At 33.1% G+C, this 17,646-nt stretch overlaps 1 protein-coding gene and 1 long non-coding RNA gene across 4 annotated transcripts in view; both read right to left on the bottom strand.

Moving 5' to 3' along the window:
* Positions 1–9,115, bottom strand: part of acox3 (acyl-CoA oxidase 3, pristanoyl) — a 45,034-nt gene extending 35,919 nt beyond the window's left edge. Inside the window, exons 1-8 of one of the 2 annotated variants that reach the window (XM_056462269.1) lie at positions 9,053–9,115; positions 6,016–6,200; positions 4,410–4,643; positions 4,141–4,215; positions 3,567–3,656; positions 580–723; positions 406–494; positions 45–141 (exon numbers count right to left, since the gene is read on the bottom strand). In XM_056462269.1, coding sequence (XP_056318244.1) covers positions 45–141; positions 406–494; positions 580–723; positions 3,567–3,656; positions 4,141–4,215; positions 4,410–4,643; positions 6,016–6,183 — 897 coding nt within the window. In that variant the 5' untranslated portion in view covers positions 6,184–6,200; positions 9,053–9,115. The remainder of the gene's footprint in view (positions 1–44; positions 142–405; positions 495–579; positions 724–3,566; positions 3,657–4,140; positions 4,216–4,409; positions 4,644–6,015; positions 6,201–9,052) is intronic. The other variant, XM_056462270.1, reaches the window with a different exon arrangement.
* A 1,062-nt stretch (positions 9,116–10,177) lies between these two features.
* LOC130232979 (uncharacterized) lies at positions 10,178–17,405 on the bottom strand. Of its 2 annotated transcripts, none has more exons than XR_008838156.1 (5): positions 16,783–17,405; positions 16,439–16,496; positions 15,814–15,948; positions 15,449–15,711; positions 10,178–10,315 (listed from the first exon to the last, which is right to left on the bottom strand). It is a non-coding gene; the product is annotated as an uncharacterized LOC130232979 (long non-coding RNA). The 2 variants fall into 2 exon arrangements; XR_008838157.1 differs by having other exon boundaries at positions 10,182–10,315; positions 15,449–15,602; positions 16,783–17,399.
* Positions 17,406–17,646: the final 241 nt, after the last annotated feature.

The following is a 17,646-nucleotide window of genomic DNA, read 5'->3' as shown; positions in this document are numbered from 1 at the left end:
CCAGCTTATGTAACTTTTATGAGGCAATCGTACTTGATACTCACTTTAAAAGGTGAAACATATCGCCCGTCAGGCGCAACGTCTCCTGTTTTGTTTAGCAAGTTTTCCCGAGGTATCCTCACATTGTGAAACACTGCAAAACTAACAACAAAATCACTCATTTATTGTGGATATTTTTAAAACCTTATAAAAAAATCATAAAACCTTTTTGTTATTCAATATTACAATGAAAAGCATAATGAATGTTTTCATTGAAGCAGAAAGAAAAAATACATACACTATCACATAATTAAAGTCAGTCAAATGGAAATATCTTTCCATTATAGATTCCTTTACCGCCATCTAACGGCCAAACACTGCAATCACAACAGCTCACAACAGTTCAGTCATAACGAGTAAACTCACCCATTATCCAGACCGTTCTGACCCAGTTTCTTCCCCATATCCCCAACCATCACTCCTGGCATAGCCAACAAGGTCTTTGGATCCCTGACCTATTATTACATGTAAACCACATTATTCATAACTGCACTAATAACAAGACCAGCAAATGAACTGAAAATGTATTTTTACACATACTTGCACTATAAAAGAGTGAAGGCCGTGACATTTTCCATCAGGTGTGTAGAGCTGGGCAAATACAACTGAATGAGTGGCCGTCTTTCCCAAGTTCCCCACCCAAAACTTTGCTGCTTCAAAGTCTGGAGAGTTGATTACAAACTCCTATGGATTTTAAAATGATATCAATCAGTTAGGACCATCAGGCACAACATAAAAGAATAATAAATATGTTATAAAGAGACAGATGGCTTTGTTTGAACAACCTAAACTCTAAACTATAGTGGATTTCACAATAAATGTTATAGTTTAAGATTCTGGTTCACTGTACCTTGGAAGTGAATAGTGACTGACTTACTGTATTTTGTCCAATAAAAAATGTGATGTAATATATTTCTGTTTTGATTCTTATTTAACATTTTGAGGGCACTATGTCAATACAGTTTTTATGAACTGGTAATGGTCGTGCCTAACTGACCCAGGTTTCTCTGAGGTTTTTTCCTTCACTTTGGTCAATTAGTGAAGTTTGTTCCTCCACTGTCGCTCTGGCTTGCTTGGTTTGGGACTTGTGGAGCTGCACATCGATGGATTTGCTCTTCAGTGTTTGGACTTTCAGCAGTGAAAAGTAAAGCACACTGAACAGAACTAAACTGAACTTCAACTCTGAAAACTGGACTGACACTGTTTTAATCTACTAGAACTTCTGTGTTAAGCTGCTTTGACACAATCTACATTGTAAAAGTGCTATAGAAATAAAGATAAATAAAGTTTGAGTACTATTTATGTCTATCATTTTTGACAGTAAAGGTTCTTTTTGTTCCAACCCTTTAACATATTTTTGTATTCACATACAGGCACGTAGCCAGGAGGTGTTCGGGTCGTTTGGAAGACCCAGCCTTCGCTGACAGGTTCAGAAAGGTCCATGAGCTCATTTGTCCTATTTTGACTACTATTACATCAAATAGTGAGAATAACCCATTGAAAAAGGCTTTAAGACCAAGCATAATGCTGTTGGCTGTCGCTTCGGCGGGACCTTTTTTGGCCAATGCTAACAAATATTTTTATTTTACAAACTGATGTAAGAGAGTCATCTTTCGCTACTGTTGTTTTTAAATAGAAAAAACTATTTACAAGTGACTTTTATTCTAAATTTTGGACCTTATACTCAAAACAGCGAGTAATAAAAAAATGTGAATCACCAAAAGCCGCCTATACTAAAATGAATTTGAATACTATTTTGGCTATTGTTGTCATCCATGAATTTTCAAATGTACTTTTTTTTACAAGAGAGGCAAAAAAAAAAAAAAAAAAAAAAAAAAAAAAAAAAAGCGAAGCTCTACATTATTATTACTATTATTATTTATTTTTTAATAGTTTAATATTAAAATGGGCAAATTCTGACTGAAGAAAATCGAATGTCTTGGTCAGTTTGTTATTTGCCTAATAAATGACAATAGGCTATAGTTTTTAATTTAAAACTTTCTATTTTTTTTTCCTAATGATATATGATGCAATACATTTATATTTTAAAAACAAATATTTTTCATGTTTCTTTATTCTAAATCTTTAGGAAACATTTTTGGTAAATCAAAAAGTGTGGTTATGGTGACCATCTGACAAGCTTATCCAGCTAAAAATAGTGCTTAAAATGTCACTAAATGCTGTATTTGAATCATAATTAAACAGAAAATGAAGTAAATAACTGCAAAAAAATTCCACATTTTGAGAAAAAAAAAACCCCTCTTTTCACCAAGCTGGCTATAGGCCTGACATAGAGAATGTGCTAAGTCACCAAAATGTTATCCTATTCTAAAACACATCAAAATGTTCATTTTGCCATTAATTTCTAACCTTCATGTCATTCTAAACCAGAGACCTTAAAGTCGTAAAATATCTTCATTTGTGCTCTGAAATAGATGGAGGTCTCAGGGATTTGGAACAACATGAGGACGAGAAAGTAATGAGAGAATTTCATTAATGAGTGAACTAAGCCAAACAATAAAAATCTTTTATCTTTGGTACGCTTTAAATTAAGAGGCCCATAGGGTTGAATCTCCCCATTACATAGGCTGTGATTTTTTTTTTAATTATTCAGACAATGTACAAGCATATAAATAAAAGATTTAGTATGTTTGAAAATACTTCAGCTACTGTACCAGGACTCATCAATCCACAAGAGCCTTTATCATGTCAATGTTAAAAGGATATTTCCCAAAAATTACTTGATTAGAAAAATACATTTATGATTAGGGTTACGTTTATTTCCATTCCCTTTTATTTCCTCTGCATGGTATATACACATACAGAATGATGATTCCATATTTGAATGAGCTCATTCATTCATTCATTTTCCTTTTGGCTTAATCCCTTTATTAATCTGGGGTCGCCACAGCGGAATGAACTGCCAACTTCTCTCACATATGACTTTTACGCAGTGGATGCCCTTCCAGCCGCAACCCATCACTGCTGAACACTCATACACTCTCATTCACACACATACAGTATGAACAATTTTAGCTTACCCAATTCACCTGTAAAACATATCTTTGGGCTTGTGGGGGAAACCGCAGCACCCGGAGGAAACCCACGCGAACACGGGGAGAACATGCAAAGAAACATGTTCACAGGGAGAACATGCATTTCTCCACACAGAAATGCCAACAGACCCAACCAAGGCTTGAACCAGCAATCTTCTTGCTGTGACTACCTACTGCGCCACCGTGTCACCTTTGAATGACTTATTATAATTTTAATATTTATTTCATGATTATAATTAACATAATTATCATTAGTAGTAGCATTACTACATTAACCTAGGTTAATAAATCAACATTCGTTGTTTATTTGGCCATAGCTGGTTATCAGGTCATGTTCAATCTCATTCAAATAAGTGATAACCATCATGATATGCAGTGATTTGCAAAATGAGCGCAGTGTGTTCCCACTTCTGTTATATATTTGAGCAAAGGTCCAGTTTAACCACATTCAGGTATCTTCTGCTAGAGTACCTGAGTGCTGGGGTCATATGTGGCTGTTGTCCTCAGGGCTCTTGTGTTACTGCCATGGCTCAGCTCTGTCAATGAAAAGCATCCAAATGTCTAAACAGACACAGAGATGCTGTTACATTCCTGCCAGTGGCTCATGTGGTTTGCAATGATTAAGCATCAATAAACACACTGGTTTGCAGACACACACAGGAAAACATTAACACCTTGGAACATTCTGTTCATTACCTGTTTGTTTCAAACTGTTCAAGCTTACATTAGTGAATATTTATATGCAAGATAGTCATGGCCACTGTAAAATGCATTAAACGGAAAAACACTCAGCATTAAACTATGATCATCCATAAAAAGCAAATAATACATTTCACGAGTCTTTAAAATAAACAAATAAAATCCTGCATTTTGCTCTGGCAATGAGTTTTTAAAATTGTGGCCATACTGTAAAATGCTAAGAGAGCCCTATTTGTAATAAATGCAATTAAGTTATAGTACACTTTCAGACTAATGTCCAATAAATATTTTATGGCAGATATGATTTAATATTTGTTGCATGTCATAACAGAAAGCGATCATTTACCATCATCCGCTCGATGTCCTTCACAAACTTCAAGTGCCTCTGAGATCCTGTGTTTACCACAGTGGCTCCAAACATCTAACAAGGTTAAAAACAAAAGTTTATAATAAATAAAGGTAAAATTAAAGCCATTTTTTTTTACAAAAAGGCAACAAATGAGTTTAACTTAAGCAATTCCAATATTGGTTCATTCATCATCCATAACATAAGCTATCCTGTGGAGAGCACACATTTTCTGAGTCTATGGAGTGTGTTTAGTGAAGTGGTCTCACCCCTTTGTTAAGGAAGTACTTGGCACACAAAGACCAGTCATACATTCCCAGGCAATCATTGAGGACGGTCATCTTCCAGGGGTTCTGCATGAGCTCTTCTCGTGTTATGAAGTCATACTTAAATAACTGTTTACATCGGCGGAAGGTGAGCTCTCGCTTTTGCTCCACTGGGACGTCCTCACCAGGCTGCCGAGCAAAAAGCGGGTCCCTCTCTAGAGTCCTGAACACGTGCTGCTGCTCAGAGAGAGAAACAGAAAGACAGATGAGAAGACAAACAATCTCAAACAATGACTGTGGACTAGTGATCGAAGAAATTATACATTCCTACTGAACCAATTTCTTCACAATAAAATGTGTTCAAATTCGCACAGATTGGTAGCACCTCTTGGTTATAATAGTATAATTGCAATACATTTTTTTAAATGTTTTTATAGACATGTAATCACATCTAATAACATAAAATATTAACATTGTGTAAATCTTTTTCTTACTAGTTCAGTTTTGTTAGACACAGCTAATTTAATTTAGATATTTATATACTGTGTGTGTATATGTATGTGTGCGTATGTGTGTGTGTGTGTGTGTGTGTAATCCCATTAAAGATTATTTTTAAAAATGCAATTATAAACAAAGTTTTTTTAAATGTTGGATTATATTATGACATTTTATATATAAACAAGCATATGCATTTTACTATAACCACTACCTGACAAAAGTCTTGTCGCCTATTCAAGTTGATTATTTGGTATCAAAAGTGGCTTATAAGAAAGGCAAAAGGTTCTAGTTACGCTTATTTGACCAAAATAAAATATGATCATGCCTTGATTTTTAATGATTTAATTAGGACAGTAAGGTCTAGACAGAAATAATGTCCAGTATAGAATATAAAGTAGTGGTGCAGTGGATTAAGAATTATTGTGTATTTAATATTGTGTATGACTTCCATGAGCTTAAAGGACTGCATCCATACATCTCTGACTCAATGACTCAAATCACTTATTAATAAAGTCATCTGGAATGGCAAAGAAAGCGTTCTTGCAGAGTTCATCAAGATTTTTTGATTCATCTTCAATGCCTCCTCCTTCATCTAACCCCAGACATGATCAAAATTGTTCATGTCTGGTGACTGGGCTGGCCAATCCCTGTAATGTAATGGGCAGCACAAATGTCTTGAAACCTCAGGCTGTTGATGTTGCCATCCACTCTGCAGATCTCTTGCACGCCCCCATACTGAATGTAACCTCAAACCATGATTTTTCCCTCACCAAACTTGACTGATTTCTGTGAGAACCTTGGGTCCATGCAAGTTTAAGTAAGTCTTCTGCAGTATTTGTGATGATGGGGATGCAGTTCAACAGATGATTCATCTGAAAAAAATTTACCTTCTGCCACTTTTCTAAATTATCTACTAGAAGTCAAGCTACTATTTGTTACTCTTACAACTGGGCTCAACATCAAGACTTTTGTCAGGTAGTGTGTATATACACAATAACAACATGGAAAAACTGAAGAATAATAGCAACTTTGGTTATTGAATCTGTATTTTTCCTGGACATACATACAGTACACACATAAATAAATAATGAGCAAAACATAACATTGTTACCTTGAATGAAATGTTTTCATCCCCCTCCAAAAAGCGCATCATGTCCTTCCAGCTGAAGGACGCTTTTTTCCTGTAGATGTCCAGAGGACCACTGGGAAGATCTGGGATGCCTTTATCCATTTTCTCTCCCAAAACATATTTAGTATCTGTGATGGCTGGACCACTCATTTTCTCAACCTAAGGCACTTAAAGCATTCAGGAGGAAAAAAGAACGGCATAATCAAATGTAATGCGTGTCCACATTTTTTTTTTTTTGCTCAGATAATGAAAATAGCCATGATTTTCAGTAGAAAAGAAAATATTTGCATTTGATATTGCAATACGTTTTGGCAATTGTCTGCTACTCCTTCATAAACATTAATGACATTCAAAGTTTTGTAGACAAATCATAAAACCAATATGTCAGCATTTTCTGATGCTGCTTTTACTGAACTACTACATCTGTATATCATTTCACTGCACGTTATTTGCCATGGGCATAAACTCAGACCCACTTGATAACATTTAACAAACTCTATTTATCATTTGTAGGTTTGGAATAAGTGAGTTTACAGTTATAAATTGCTAACATACATTTGTCCAATCTGTGTAGTCATATTTTCAAAACTCTAAACACTATTAGCACAACATCAGTCTGTTGTGACCCTACTATTAACACAATACATGTTTTTACAAAATATTCAGTTAATTAACACGCTTCTAAAATGCTTTTATTTTATTTTCACACAACCTTAACCCATACCAAAATCATGGATGTTTCTTGTCTGTTTTTTAACTGCTTAACCACAGGGTGACAGAAAAGAAAGCCTACTGTTCCAAACTCTAAACACAGAATAAGGCAACAGCGTTGTGCTGTATTTATCTTAGTTTTTTATTTATGGGCCAAATACTGTAGTGGTAAAATAAATGAGTGTTTTTTTAGATCTAATCATAGGGGAACCACTTTACTATTGCATAGCACTGTATAGCAGGGCTGCACAATGAATTGTTTCAGCATAGACATCAAAATGTGCACATTTGCAATAGTCACACATAGCAGGATATGTAATGTTGAGTGAGTCTGAATTAGGGCTGCACGATATTGGAAAAATCTGATATTGCGATATTTTATTTTTCTGCAATAAATAAAATAATATGAATACAGTTTCAGAAGATGGATTGAAGCTTTATTTGACGGGTTTATGGGGAGCTGAACAGTATTCAAGTACAGAAATTGAATAATCACAATGCAAATGAAAAAGCTTTGCTTTCGCTTAAAAATGTAGATATTTGCACTATTGTACATATACTATTGTATGTGATTATTGCGGATGCGCACATTGCTATATTGATGCTGAAACAATATATTGTGCAGCCCTAGTCTGAATTATATTTAAGAATTTTTGTCTAACTAAACTAAATAATTTTACTTGATTAAAATTTATTTTAGTTATTTGAACTAGATTTGTCTAATGACTAGAAAGTAAGAAAATATTTTTTTTTTGGCATTGTGATTATTCAATTTTGGTACCTCAATATTTTTAGACTCTCCAGGAAAAAAAAACCTAAATGGAGCAACTTAAACCATCTGGTGAAACTGTCACAATACACAATCACAGGAAAATTAAATATCGCAATATCAGATTTCCAATATCATGCAGCCCTACTGTATAGCATCTATATACTTACACAACTATAAACAACTCATGAAGTACTATTACAGTACCATTAAATTGGTTCCCCTGAGATGAGACAATAATAATAATTATTATTATTATTATTATTATTATTATCATTATTATTATCATCAACAACAATTTTTATTATTGATATTATTATTAAAAATGCCAAGAATATTTTTATAGTTATAACCTTAATAATATATAATACAGGTAATATAAAATAGGTTATACTTATTATATGTTGTGTATGTATCCTCATGTTTTTGAGAATATTTCAGAAACCAAAAGTATTTTTTATAATTGTACATTTCAATGAACAGTCAAAAAATTGAAAATTACAAAAAAAAAACTTCAGTTTTAAGAATTAATTGTAATGATTGTAAAAAAAATAATTGTTCTCTTAAATAAAAATAATAAATAATCTGTTTTTGTAAAAAAAACAAACAAAAAATGCTATAATAAATCATCTTTATATATCAATATCAAATTATTTGTCTATCTTACAGTAAGTGTTTGTGTGTGAAAACTGACAACAATTCTGAGATTTTCATTTTATATCCATAAAGTGCAGATGACTTCACTATGCTGTACACAAACTATCCAAAAGGAATCCACACATTTGCAAAAACATGCACGAGAAACTGTCAGACTGAATTATTATTTAATACTTATTTTAATAGATAAAATATTTATTGCTCTAACTGAAAATGGCAAATAATACAGTTTTCATAATGGAATTAATTGTCAGCATTTTGTCTATCTGCTATGACTGACTGTGTGTTCAAGCTGGACAAACAAACTAGATGACCAAATAACTGGATTTTAAATCAGATTCACTGTGTTTTGATAAATTTGTAAAGTTAGCAAATGTAGATAAAACTATCCAGCATTTTGAAATGTAGAGTTTGTATTTATTTGACAAAATGTGGTTTTGGCCAGAAAATGTACTATTTGCCTAATTGTGTGATTTAGTTGTGTTGCTGTGTTAGCTGTAATCTAACTATCAGGCCAGCTCAATACAAAGTTCAATTTAACTCACTCACTGCAAACAACTCTAACACAATACCAAGTTTGCTTTGAATTGGGTTTAAGAGTAACATGGCAATTAAGTTTTTAGTTGCTGTTCTTTATTTAATATTTATATACAAAACGGCAAAATCTACTATAGGTATGGCACATATTTCAATGTAAAATCTAACAATAAAGCAAACTTAAGCACCACTGAACTTTTATTATTCTAGCACGCTAGCTAACGTCAATGTCAATGTTTTACCACTTAATAAGCAGTTAGGAAAACATGCATTATTATTAAATACACATACTAATTTGCCATCATATAACAGGTTTGAACAGTGCTGAAACAACGTTTGGCTTACCGTGTCACGGATAACCTACAGAGCTAATGTACTCAGCGCTGCCTTTTTTTAGGAGGAAGAGATCATGTGACCGTGTCCGACCAATCAGAGAAATGCTAATGCTTAAAGGCGCAGTGCAATAAAGCAAACTATGAAAACACACCTGCGTTTCTGTGAAAGCCAAGAAAACGGGTTCATAAAGGTGTAACTTTTAAAGGAGTGTGTTGTTACCTTTGGGATTGTAGTTCAAGTAAACAAGATCTGCTTTTTAGACTGTGACAGTATTATTTTTATAGCACACGACGACTACATAATATTTCACTAGATTTATCCAAGATACAAGACTATTCAGCTTAAAGTGACATTTAAATGCTTACGTTAATTAGGTTAACTAGGCAAGTTAGGGTAATTAGGCAAGTTATTATATAACGATGGTTTGTTCAGTCGACAATGGAAAAAATAAATATTGCTTAAGAGAACTAATAATATTGACCTTATGGCTTTTAAACAGAGCTTAAAACAGCTAAGTCAAAAATGTTCGGCAACGATGAGGAAGACAACATAGTAGCACACAATACCCACCCAGCAAAAAGTCGTCGAAAAGACGTTGAAAAGACGACATTGTCAGACGTCCAAACTACGTGGAAAACAGGTGGGAAAGTGAAAGACGAAACGACGTCTTTTTTACGTCGTCGAAAAGACGTAATTGTAAGACGTCCAAACAACGTGGAAAACAGGTGGAAAAGTGAAAGGTGAAAAGACGTCTTTTTCATGTCGTCGAAAAGACGTAATTGTAAGACGTCCAAACAACGTGGAAAACAAGTGGAAAAGTGAAAGATGAAAAGACGTCTTTTTCATGTCGTCGAAAAGACGCAATTGTAAGACGTCCAAACAATGTGGAAAACAGGTGGAAAAGTGAAAGATGAAAAGACGTCTTTTTCATGTCGTCGAAAATAAGTCAATTTTAAGTCGAAATTTGTTTCTGAGAAAGACCTTTATAAACGTTTTAGAACATTTTACATAATTCATAAATTAAACATTTTGTTAAAAAATATTAATTATTAGGCTAATATTTGCTCTCAAAATAGTACAGCAGACAAAAGTAATGACAAAACATGCATTGGTCAAGTTAACATTAACACAACAACAACAACAACAACAACAACAACAAAAAAGCATCAGATTAGTGTTTTCAGCTCTGCGTCTGCCACCGCCAGACCGTACAGGTGGTCTCTCACGGCCCTGTAAATGATGTGGCTGTTGTGTCGCACATTTTGGCTGCAACTGCAATAACAAAGAAAAATTCTGTTTTAGTTGATATAGTGCGCATCCTTACGGTCACATCTGTTTTCTGATGTGTTATTTTAAGAAAGTCTTGTTTTTAAATTAACGTGACATTCTAATAATAAATGCTATTTTGACTGCATGACACACACGTTTTTGTATAAGGACACATTACAGTTGATTTAACCATACTTTTTAATGTATTATTTATTTTTAAGAAGTGGACAGAGATGGCGAAAGTACACACATCCTACTCAAGATGAAGTGATTCTGATGCTTAAAACGACTCTGGTAAAAGTTGAAGTAGCCTACTGACTGCACTTTTGAAGTCAAAGTAAATAGTATGGCCTCAAACACGTAATAAAACGTTTCTATTCCTACCTGTTTTTCACGCTGGTAACTAGACTCACATCATACAGTACATGGATACGTTTATACAAAGTAACATGCATTTCTAATTATGATGTTACATAGTTGGCAATTGTCAGCTGGATAGCCAAGCATCACTCAACAACATGCTCAGAAAGTCACTCCGTACCATCAGCCTGACACAAGCTCAGCATTCAACAGTTTTGCTGCTTTTCGATCAAGAACACCTGCCATTCGTGTTAATACGCTCTAAAAATAATAGTACATTTTAAATATAAATTATAATAGTTTAAATGTATAAATTTATTCTATAAAAACATTTTGCATGATCTTTTTTCACGTGCAATTTCCTGATCCTATGCATTATAATTTTATCTATAAATGACATGCAATCCGATCAATAAAACATCTTATTAACTGGTGTAAACAGTCAATCAGCCGACTCTCTATTGTAATCATCTAATTAGCCATTTTGCCTTCATAAAAATGGGTGTGAGAAAAAAACTGGGTGGAAGGAAAATATATTTTTAAGTTTTTTGCGTTACCTCAGCAAAGTTCCCTCGCAAAGATGTTTTCCACAAACACTGCATGTTCACTTAATGTTTTCACACGCACAGGACACTCTTGTAAGCCTATTTATTATTGATTCTTTTTTTACATTAAACGCATAATAATTAAGTGCAAAAAGAACAGCCGATCACTGCAGGTCCCGCGGTGGTTGCTTTGTTTCTCTGCTGTTGGCTTGTCAGTGGCGCGGCATTGATCACTTTTGTGTTAATAAAAAATAAGATAGCCTAATTTAGTAATTTAATGTAATATATAGTTATTAATCAGTGTAATTTATAAATTCATAAATTATTTAGTGCTTTTTCGATTTAGGCATATAGGCCGAGTATCAGGCCCGGCGCTACGGGGGGCAAAGGGGGCCTCAGAAAGAATTTGTTTACTGTTTGTTTAATCAAAACTGAAAATTCTTTTTATCATTAATTACTAACACTCTAGTCATTCCAACCTTCAGAACACATATTTAGATATTTTATAATATGAAATAGAATTAAATAGAATATAAAATATTAAATTATGACAATTGTGAGATTAAAGCTAGGCCTACAGTGCAGAGATCTAGGGTGCGTTTCCCAAAACCATCGTTAGCCAACTGAGGTCGCAAGATTTTTCATTTCCTAATATATAATAAATATTAAATTTCATTTTATAATAAATCGCCTAGTATTTATTTATTCATGTGATTTATATATGATATTAGAATAGATGTTAGCTTTTGTAAGTGATTTGTTTTAGAATAAGATATGTCATTCTCAATAATATTTGTAAAGAAAACGCAGTCTCTATATGTTCCATTTACATATATTTCAGTAAATATAGAAAACGAGTGCATGTTTTAACCAAAAATAATATTGGATTTTATTTAAATGCGTGTTTGTGTAAAACAATATAATTTGCACAAAGAAATTATGGGGTTCTTCTGTAAAAAAAGTAGCCTCTCACATGTAGCTAGGCTGAATTAGGCTCAGCACGCTATACGGTGTTACCGGTTTTAAGACGCAACACCGGTGGCATCACTTTTCAACCGTGACACCGTCCCACCACTTGTTTTTTTTTTTAAAGTATTTTTTTATTAATTATTTATTTGAATTAAATGCAAAATATAATTCTAAATAATTTACTTAAGACGAGAGCCTGCACTATAATTATAATCTGAACATAGCTATGCATCATATTTCATTTATCACGTGAGGAGAAGAGAGGAGTCGAATTTACAAAAAGAGATTGGCGGACGATTTAGTGTTAAAACGTAATGCAAAAGCGCCTGTTTGGCAATATTTTGGGTTCAAACCAAATGCAAAAAGAGAACCTGAAAACTTTAATGAGGCAATCTGCAAACTTTGCCTGACAAAGGTGGCAGCATCTGGAGGCAACACAACTAATTTATACATGCACCTCTAACGCACCTACTTGATGTTTAACTATGGGTGGGTCGCGGGTTAAGATTAATAGCCATAAAGCGCAACGCATACTCTCATTTTAAAAATCACGCGACCATTATCTTACAATGTTTAATAATAAATAATCTTATTTATTATCAATCTTATTTATTACTATTTATTAAATAATCTTATTTATTATTAAAACGAGTGATTTAGCAATGCCGCGCCATTAATAAGCCAACTGCAGAGAAACAAAGCAACCATAGCGGCAGTGATCACTTTTTCCGAAGTTCAGCTTCTTTTGTATCCTGTGTGTGCGCGTATGTTATCACTGAACAGAAAGTTGCTTTGTCTCTGGCAATATTTCGGCTTTTAATCGAATAAAAATTTTTAATTTAGATGAGCCAATATTGCAAAATTGCAGTAAAGAAACTGTGACGTGAGGCTACACATCAAATCTGAGGTCTGATCTCATCTAACTCTCTTTCGCTGTCATCCAGACACTTGATACAGACGCCACACAGTCGCAAAACTGAGGCAGGTACCAGCTGACAGGTAGAATAGCTGAAGCCTTTGCAAAATCTGTTGAAATACAGCACTGAAATTAACAGGCATAAATGTATTTGAGCCAAAAACGTCTTTTTATCTGTAAAAACGCAAGAGCCAGTGTTATATGTAGAAGTTGTGTGGCCTAATAATTATATTAATCCTAATAAAATGAAAACCAAAATAAACAATTCATTGCATTTTTCATTTGATAAAAAATACACGGAAACGAAAAAAATCAAAGGGTGGCTAGTTTGTATTAATGTGTTTTAATATTAACAAAAAATATGCTCAGCCTATTTAAGCCTAACGGTTAAGCCGCCAATAGGCAACCCATTCAAAAAATATTAGTTTACTGTGTACTGGGTTATAATGTATATTGTACAATAAAAACTAAATGTAGCATCGCTGTCATTTAAAACATGCAATTCATAACACACCAGGGGTGCGTTTCTCAAACAACGACGTAACTCACCGCTGAACTATCATACAATGTATTGTTTGGGGAAAGAACTATGACGAATTTTTCCCAAAACGCAGTTTCTCTGTCACAGATCCATCGCTTGAACCACGTTAGTTATAACGTAAAAGGCCCATAATGATGTTCTAAACGGAGTGGAGAAACTACTTTTTTAGAGAACCCCATCATTTATTTGTGCAAAAAATATTGTTTTACACGCACACGCATTTAAAATAAAATCCAATATTAGTTTTGCTAAAAATATGCACTCGCTTTCCATATTGACTGAAATATATGTTAATGCCACATATAGAGCCTATGTTTCCTTTACTAATATTATTGAGAATATGACATATCCTATTCTAAAACAAATCACTTACCAAAGTTAACACGTATTCTATCATATATAAATCATAATAATAATAAGGCTATTTATTATAAAATTAATTTATTATATATTAGGAAATGAAAAAAATCCTAATTTAATCATAATATTAATAATACTAATGATAATCATGATGAGGATGATGATGATGTCTGAAAGATAACATTATTCCCGTGGAAAAAAAAAAAAAAAAAAAAAAAAAAAAAAAAAAAAAAAAATAATATATATATATATATATATATATATATATATATATATATATATATATATATATATATATATATATATATATATATATATATATATATATATACACACAACATTTTAATTCAAGCAATTAACAATAGTATGGTTCAAAAACATATTTTTACTCTAGTTTTTTCATGTGAGTATCTTACAGTAGTTACGTCAATGGCAGGTTCATTTCAGTTCAGTAGAAAACTGTCCTCTTCATAATATTTCTATTTATTTCTTCTTTGTATTATAGTATCAATTAAAAAAATACAGACTTTCCTTTATGTCTCCCATTCATTTTTTTTACATCCTGCTCTCCATCTTAATTTTATGTCACCAGAATCACGTGATTGCACCCAAAGTTCTGCTGATAAAAATATTTAATCTTTTTGCAAGCATTCACTTTAATAAGTCAATAACAGATTATTAATATCTATTTAAAGATAATTCCACCAAGCTCATAGCAGAATGCTAAAAACATGATGGTTTTGATTTCTACAACTAAGAATCTCACTAATAGAGCATGTGCTGGCTACTGACAATTTGTGAAGGTAAAAATTAAAATAAGTACTGTTCAATAACACTGTTTTTACTATTACGGTTTAAGTATAATTTAATAAGACTCTCAATTTATGAATAGTTAACTGGTAATCTGGAACCTTCAACCTTTATTAAAATATGAATTGTTAAATAAAGTTATATTACTCAATAAAAAGAGTAAATATATGGACGACTACTATACATTTGTCTTCTTTTGACACATAATTTTAAACGTGTGGCTAAAAACGTATCTTAATAAGTGGCTTAAAATTATCTTTTATATTTTTTTGGTGGGCCAGAGAAAAAGTTGGCAGGACAAGTAAAAATCTTTTCCGCTGGCCACACCATGCCATTAGAAAAAATCTTAAGTGATGAGCCCTGTTGAGTAATTTTCATTCTCATTAAAATTCAAATGTGCATTGTTTTGTGACAATTATTTTAGATTTTTTTTTATAAAAATGTATTTAATACAGCCATAAAAAAATGGCTAAAAGATTGTAAATACACTGTACTGTAAGCACAAGTTTGGTGTGTTTGAGAGAGAGAAGAAAAAAGATTTCCAACTCCTAAAAACAAACTTTCTCAGACTTCAAATATACTGGTCACTAACAAAAACTTCAGTCATGGGTGCTGTTGTTTTACTACAGTAATACCTTCAGAGTCTGCGACGCAGTGGCGCAGTAGGTAGTGCTGTCACCTCACAGCAAGAATGTCGCTGGTTCGAGCCTTGGCTGGGTCAGTTGGCGTCTCTGTGCATGTTCTCCCTGTGTTTACATGGGTTTCCTCCAGGTGCTCCGGGTTCCCCCACTGTCCAAAGACATGCGGTACAGGTGAATTGGGTAGGCTAAAATTGTCTGTAGTGAATGAGTGTGTGTGGATGTTTCCCAGAGATGGGTTGAGGCTGGAAGGGCATCCGCTGCATAAAAAGGTTCATTCCGCTGTGGTGACCCCAGATTAATAAAGGGACTAAGCCGAAAAGAAAATGAATGAATGAATGAATGAATGAATGAATGAATACCTTCAGAGAACATAGTAGTCAGTGATCCACATAAGCAGAGAGATTAGTGTGGTGCAGTCAGAACTGAAACAGAAGTCTGTCCAGGCTGACACAGGTTAATGATCTTGATGTTTTCAATTGAAGATTCCAGCGAAACTGCCATTAAAAAGTTATAAAAAAAATAACTCAGCATGACATCTCACCTGGTATCTACTATTACAAAGTACAATTCCAATGTAAATTATATGTTTAATCCACAGTATTTGTACCATAAAATAGCCACAATTTTGACTCCTCACTCAGAATATTAAGTTACATGGTATTTTGTGAGAAATACAATTATCTTGTTTGGAGTTCATTTCCTTGTAAAGTTATAAAAAGCTTAATGATATAATTTTTTAATGAATGCGTTTACAAACATTTTTTATCTTTTATGAGTAAACTGCAGTAACGTGAATCGAAAGGGAAGGATGTAGACAAAATGAATTTTAATAAAGAGGAAAATAAAAAAAAACGTACACCAGAACCTAGCACAACAATCAGAAAAAAAAACAGACAAGCATGGTTTGTGAACAAAGGAAATCAGGAACAGAACGAAACCACAAATAATTAGCTTGACTAGCGACATGTCGGGTGGACAACTTACGAAATGGCAAAGCTTCCCCATTCAAGGCTGTGGAGCGTCTCTGGCGAGGAGTTCATCACTAAATGTAGAAACAGAGCAACAAAACCGTTAACCGACAGCGATTCACTTTGTTAGCATTATTACAAGTTAAAAAATGTTGGCTCGAAGTACCGTTAATGCTATTTGCGAAGCGTTTCTCATAACGTTAGCCTTTAACGATAGCCGGGGCAGGAGCATCTTTTTATGCTAATTCAGATTTTACAGACATTCTTATATTTTTACACAGGTTAAAAAGCAATGAAGACATAAAATGAAGTAATTTTGTTGAAATCGCCAAATAAATAACCAAAACAGCTATTATTTACCTTCATAGATTAGCTGCTGTCAATGACCTCGTCACTATACAGGGCGACATAAAAACGTATAAAGTGATTAAGTGTTCATTAAAAATAATAAAAATGTAAAACGTTACACATCTAAAGTTCCATTTAACATAAATTATAAGTAAAACGACTAATGAAACATGTGAAACGTCGAATATAACGTACTTACCTTCAGATTACCGTTCCGCCCGTTGCTTTGTGTCCGTTATTTATTTCAAATGATGAGCACGCGCAAGTCCGCTGACTCGCGCAGAAGAGTTCCTGGCTGTGTGCTATTGCCACTTATCCCCCCTATGTTCTATTCATTTAGAACATTCTAACATTCAAAGTTGGAATTATTGAAAATAAAAAAAGCATTAAAGATCATCTCTAGGTGTAATTTGCTTTCAAACTATTTTTACAATTCAGTTTTAGCGATCTTCATGTTTACAATTGTGTTCCCTTCGCAGTGCACTTTAAAAATATTGATGTCATTTTGAACACCGCCTCATGGCAAAGCTATAGGTGAGCTATTATTAAAAAGGGACTTTATGTTACATCTCCAAAGCTTGCGAAAACAAAAAGCATATGTTAATTCTTTTAATTTATAGTGGGTTATTTATCACCTGTACTGTATATGACATTTCTGCTGTGGTTTACATGTGTTAAATTAAAAAAGTAGACTTTAAAAAAACCTACTTAATAATAGTAATAATAATAATAATAATAATAATAATAATAATAATTATTATTATTATTATTATTATTATCATCATCATCATCATATTATTATTATTATTAAAGTATGATTTTTTCATTTCTTATAAATAATAAATATTAATTTATGATTTCTTACTAACAAGATTG

This window comes from Danio aesculapii, chromosome 7 (genome assembly GCF_903798145.1).
Source record: "Danio aesculapii chromosome 7, fDanAes4.1, whole genome shotgun sequence".
Classification (NCBI taxonomy): Eukaryota; Metazoa; Chordata; class Actinopteri; order Cypriniformes; family Danionidae; genus Danio; species Danio aesculapii.
The sequence above is the reverse complement of the archived record's forward strand: the minus strand, read 5'-3'. Positions and strand labels throughout refer to the sequence as shown.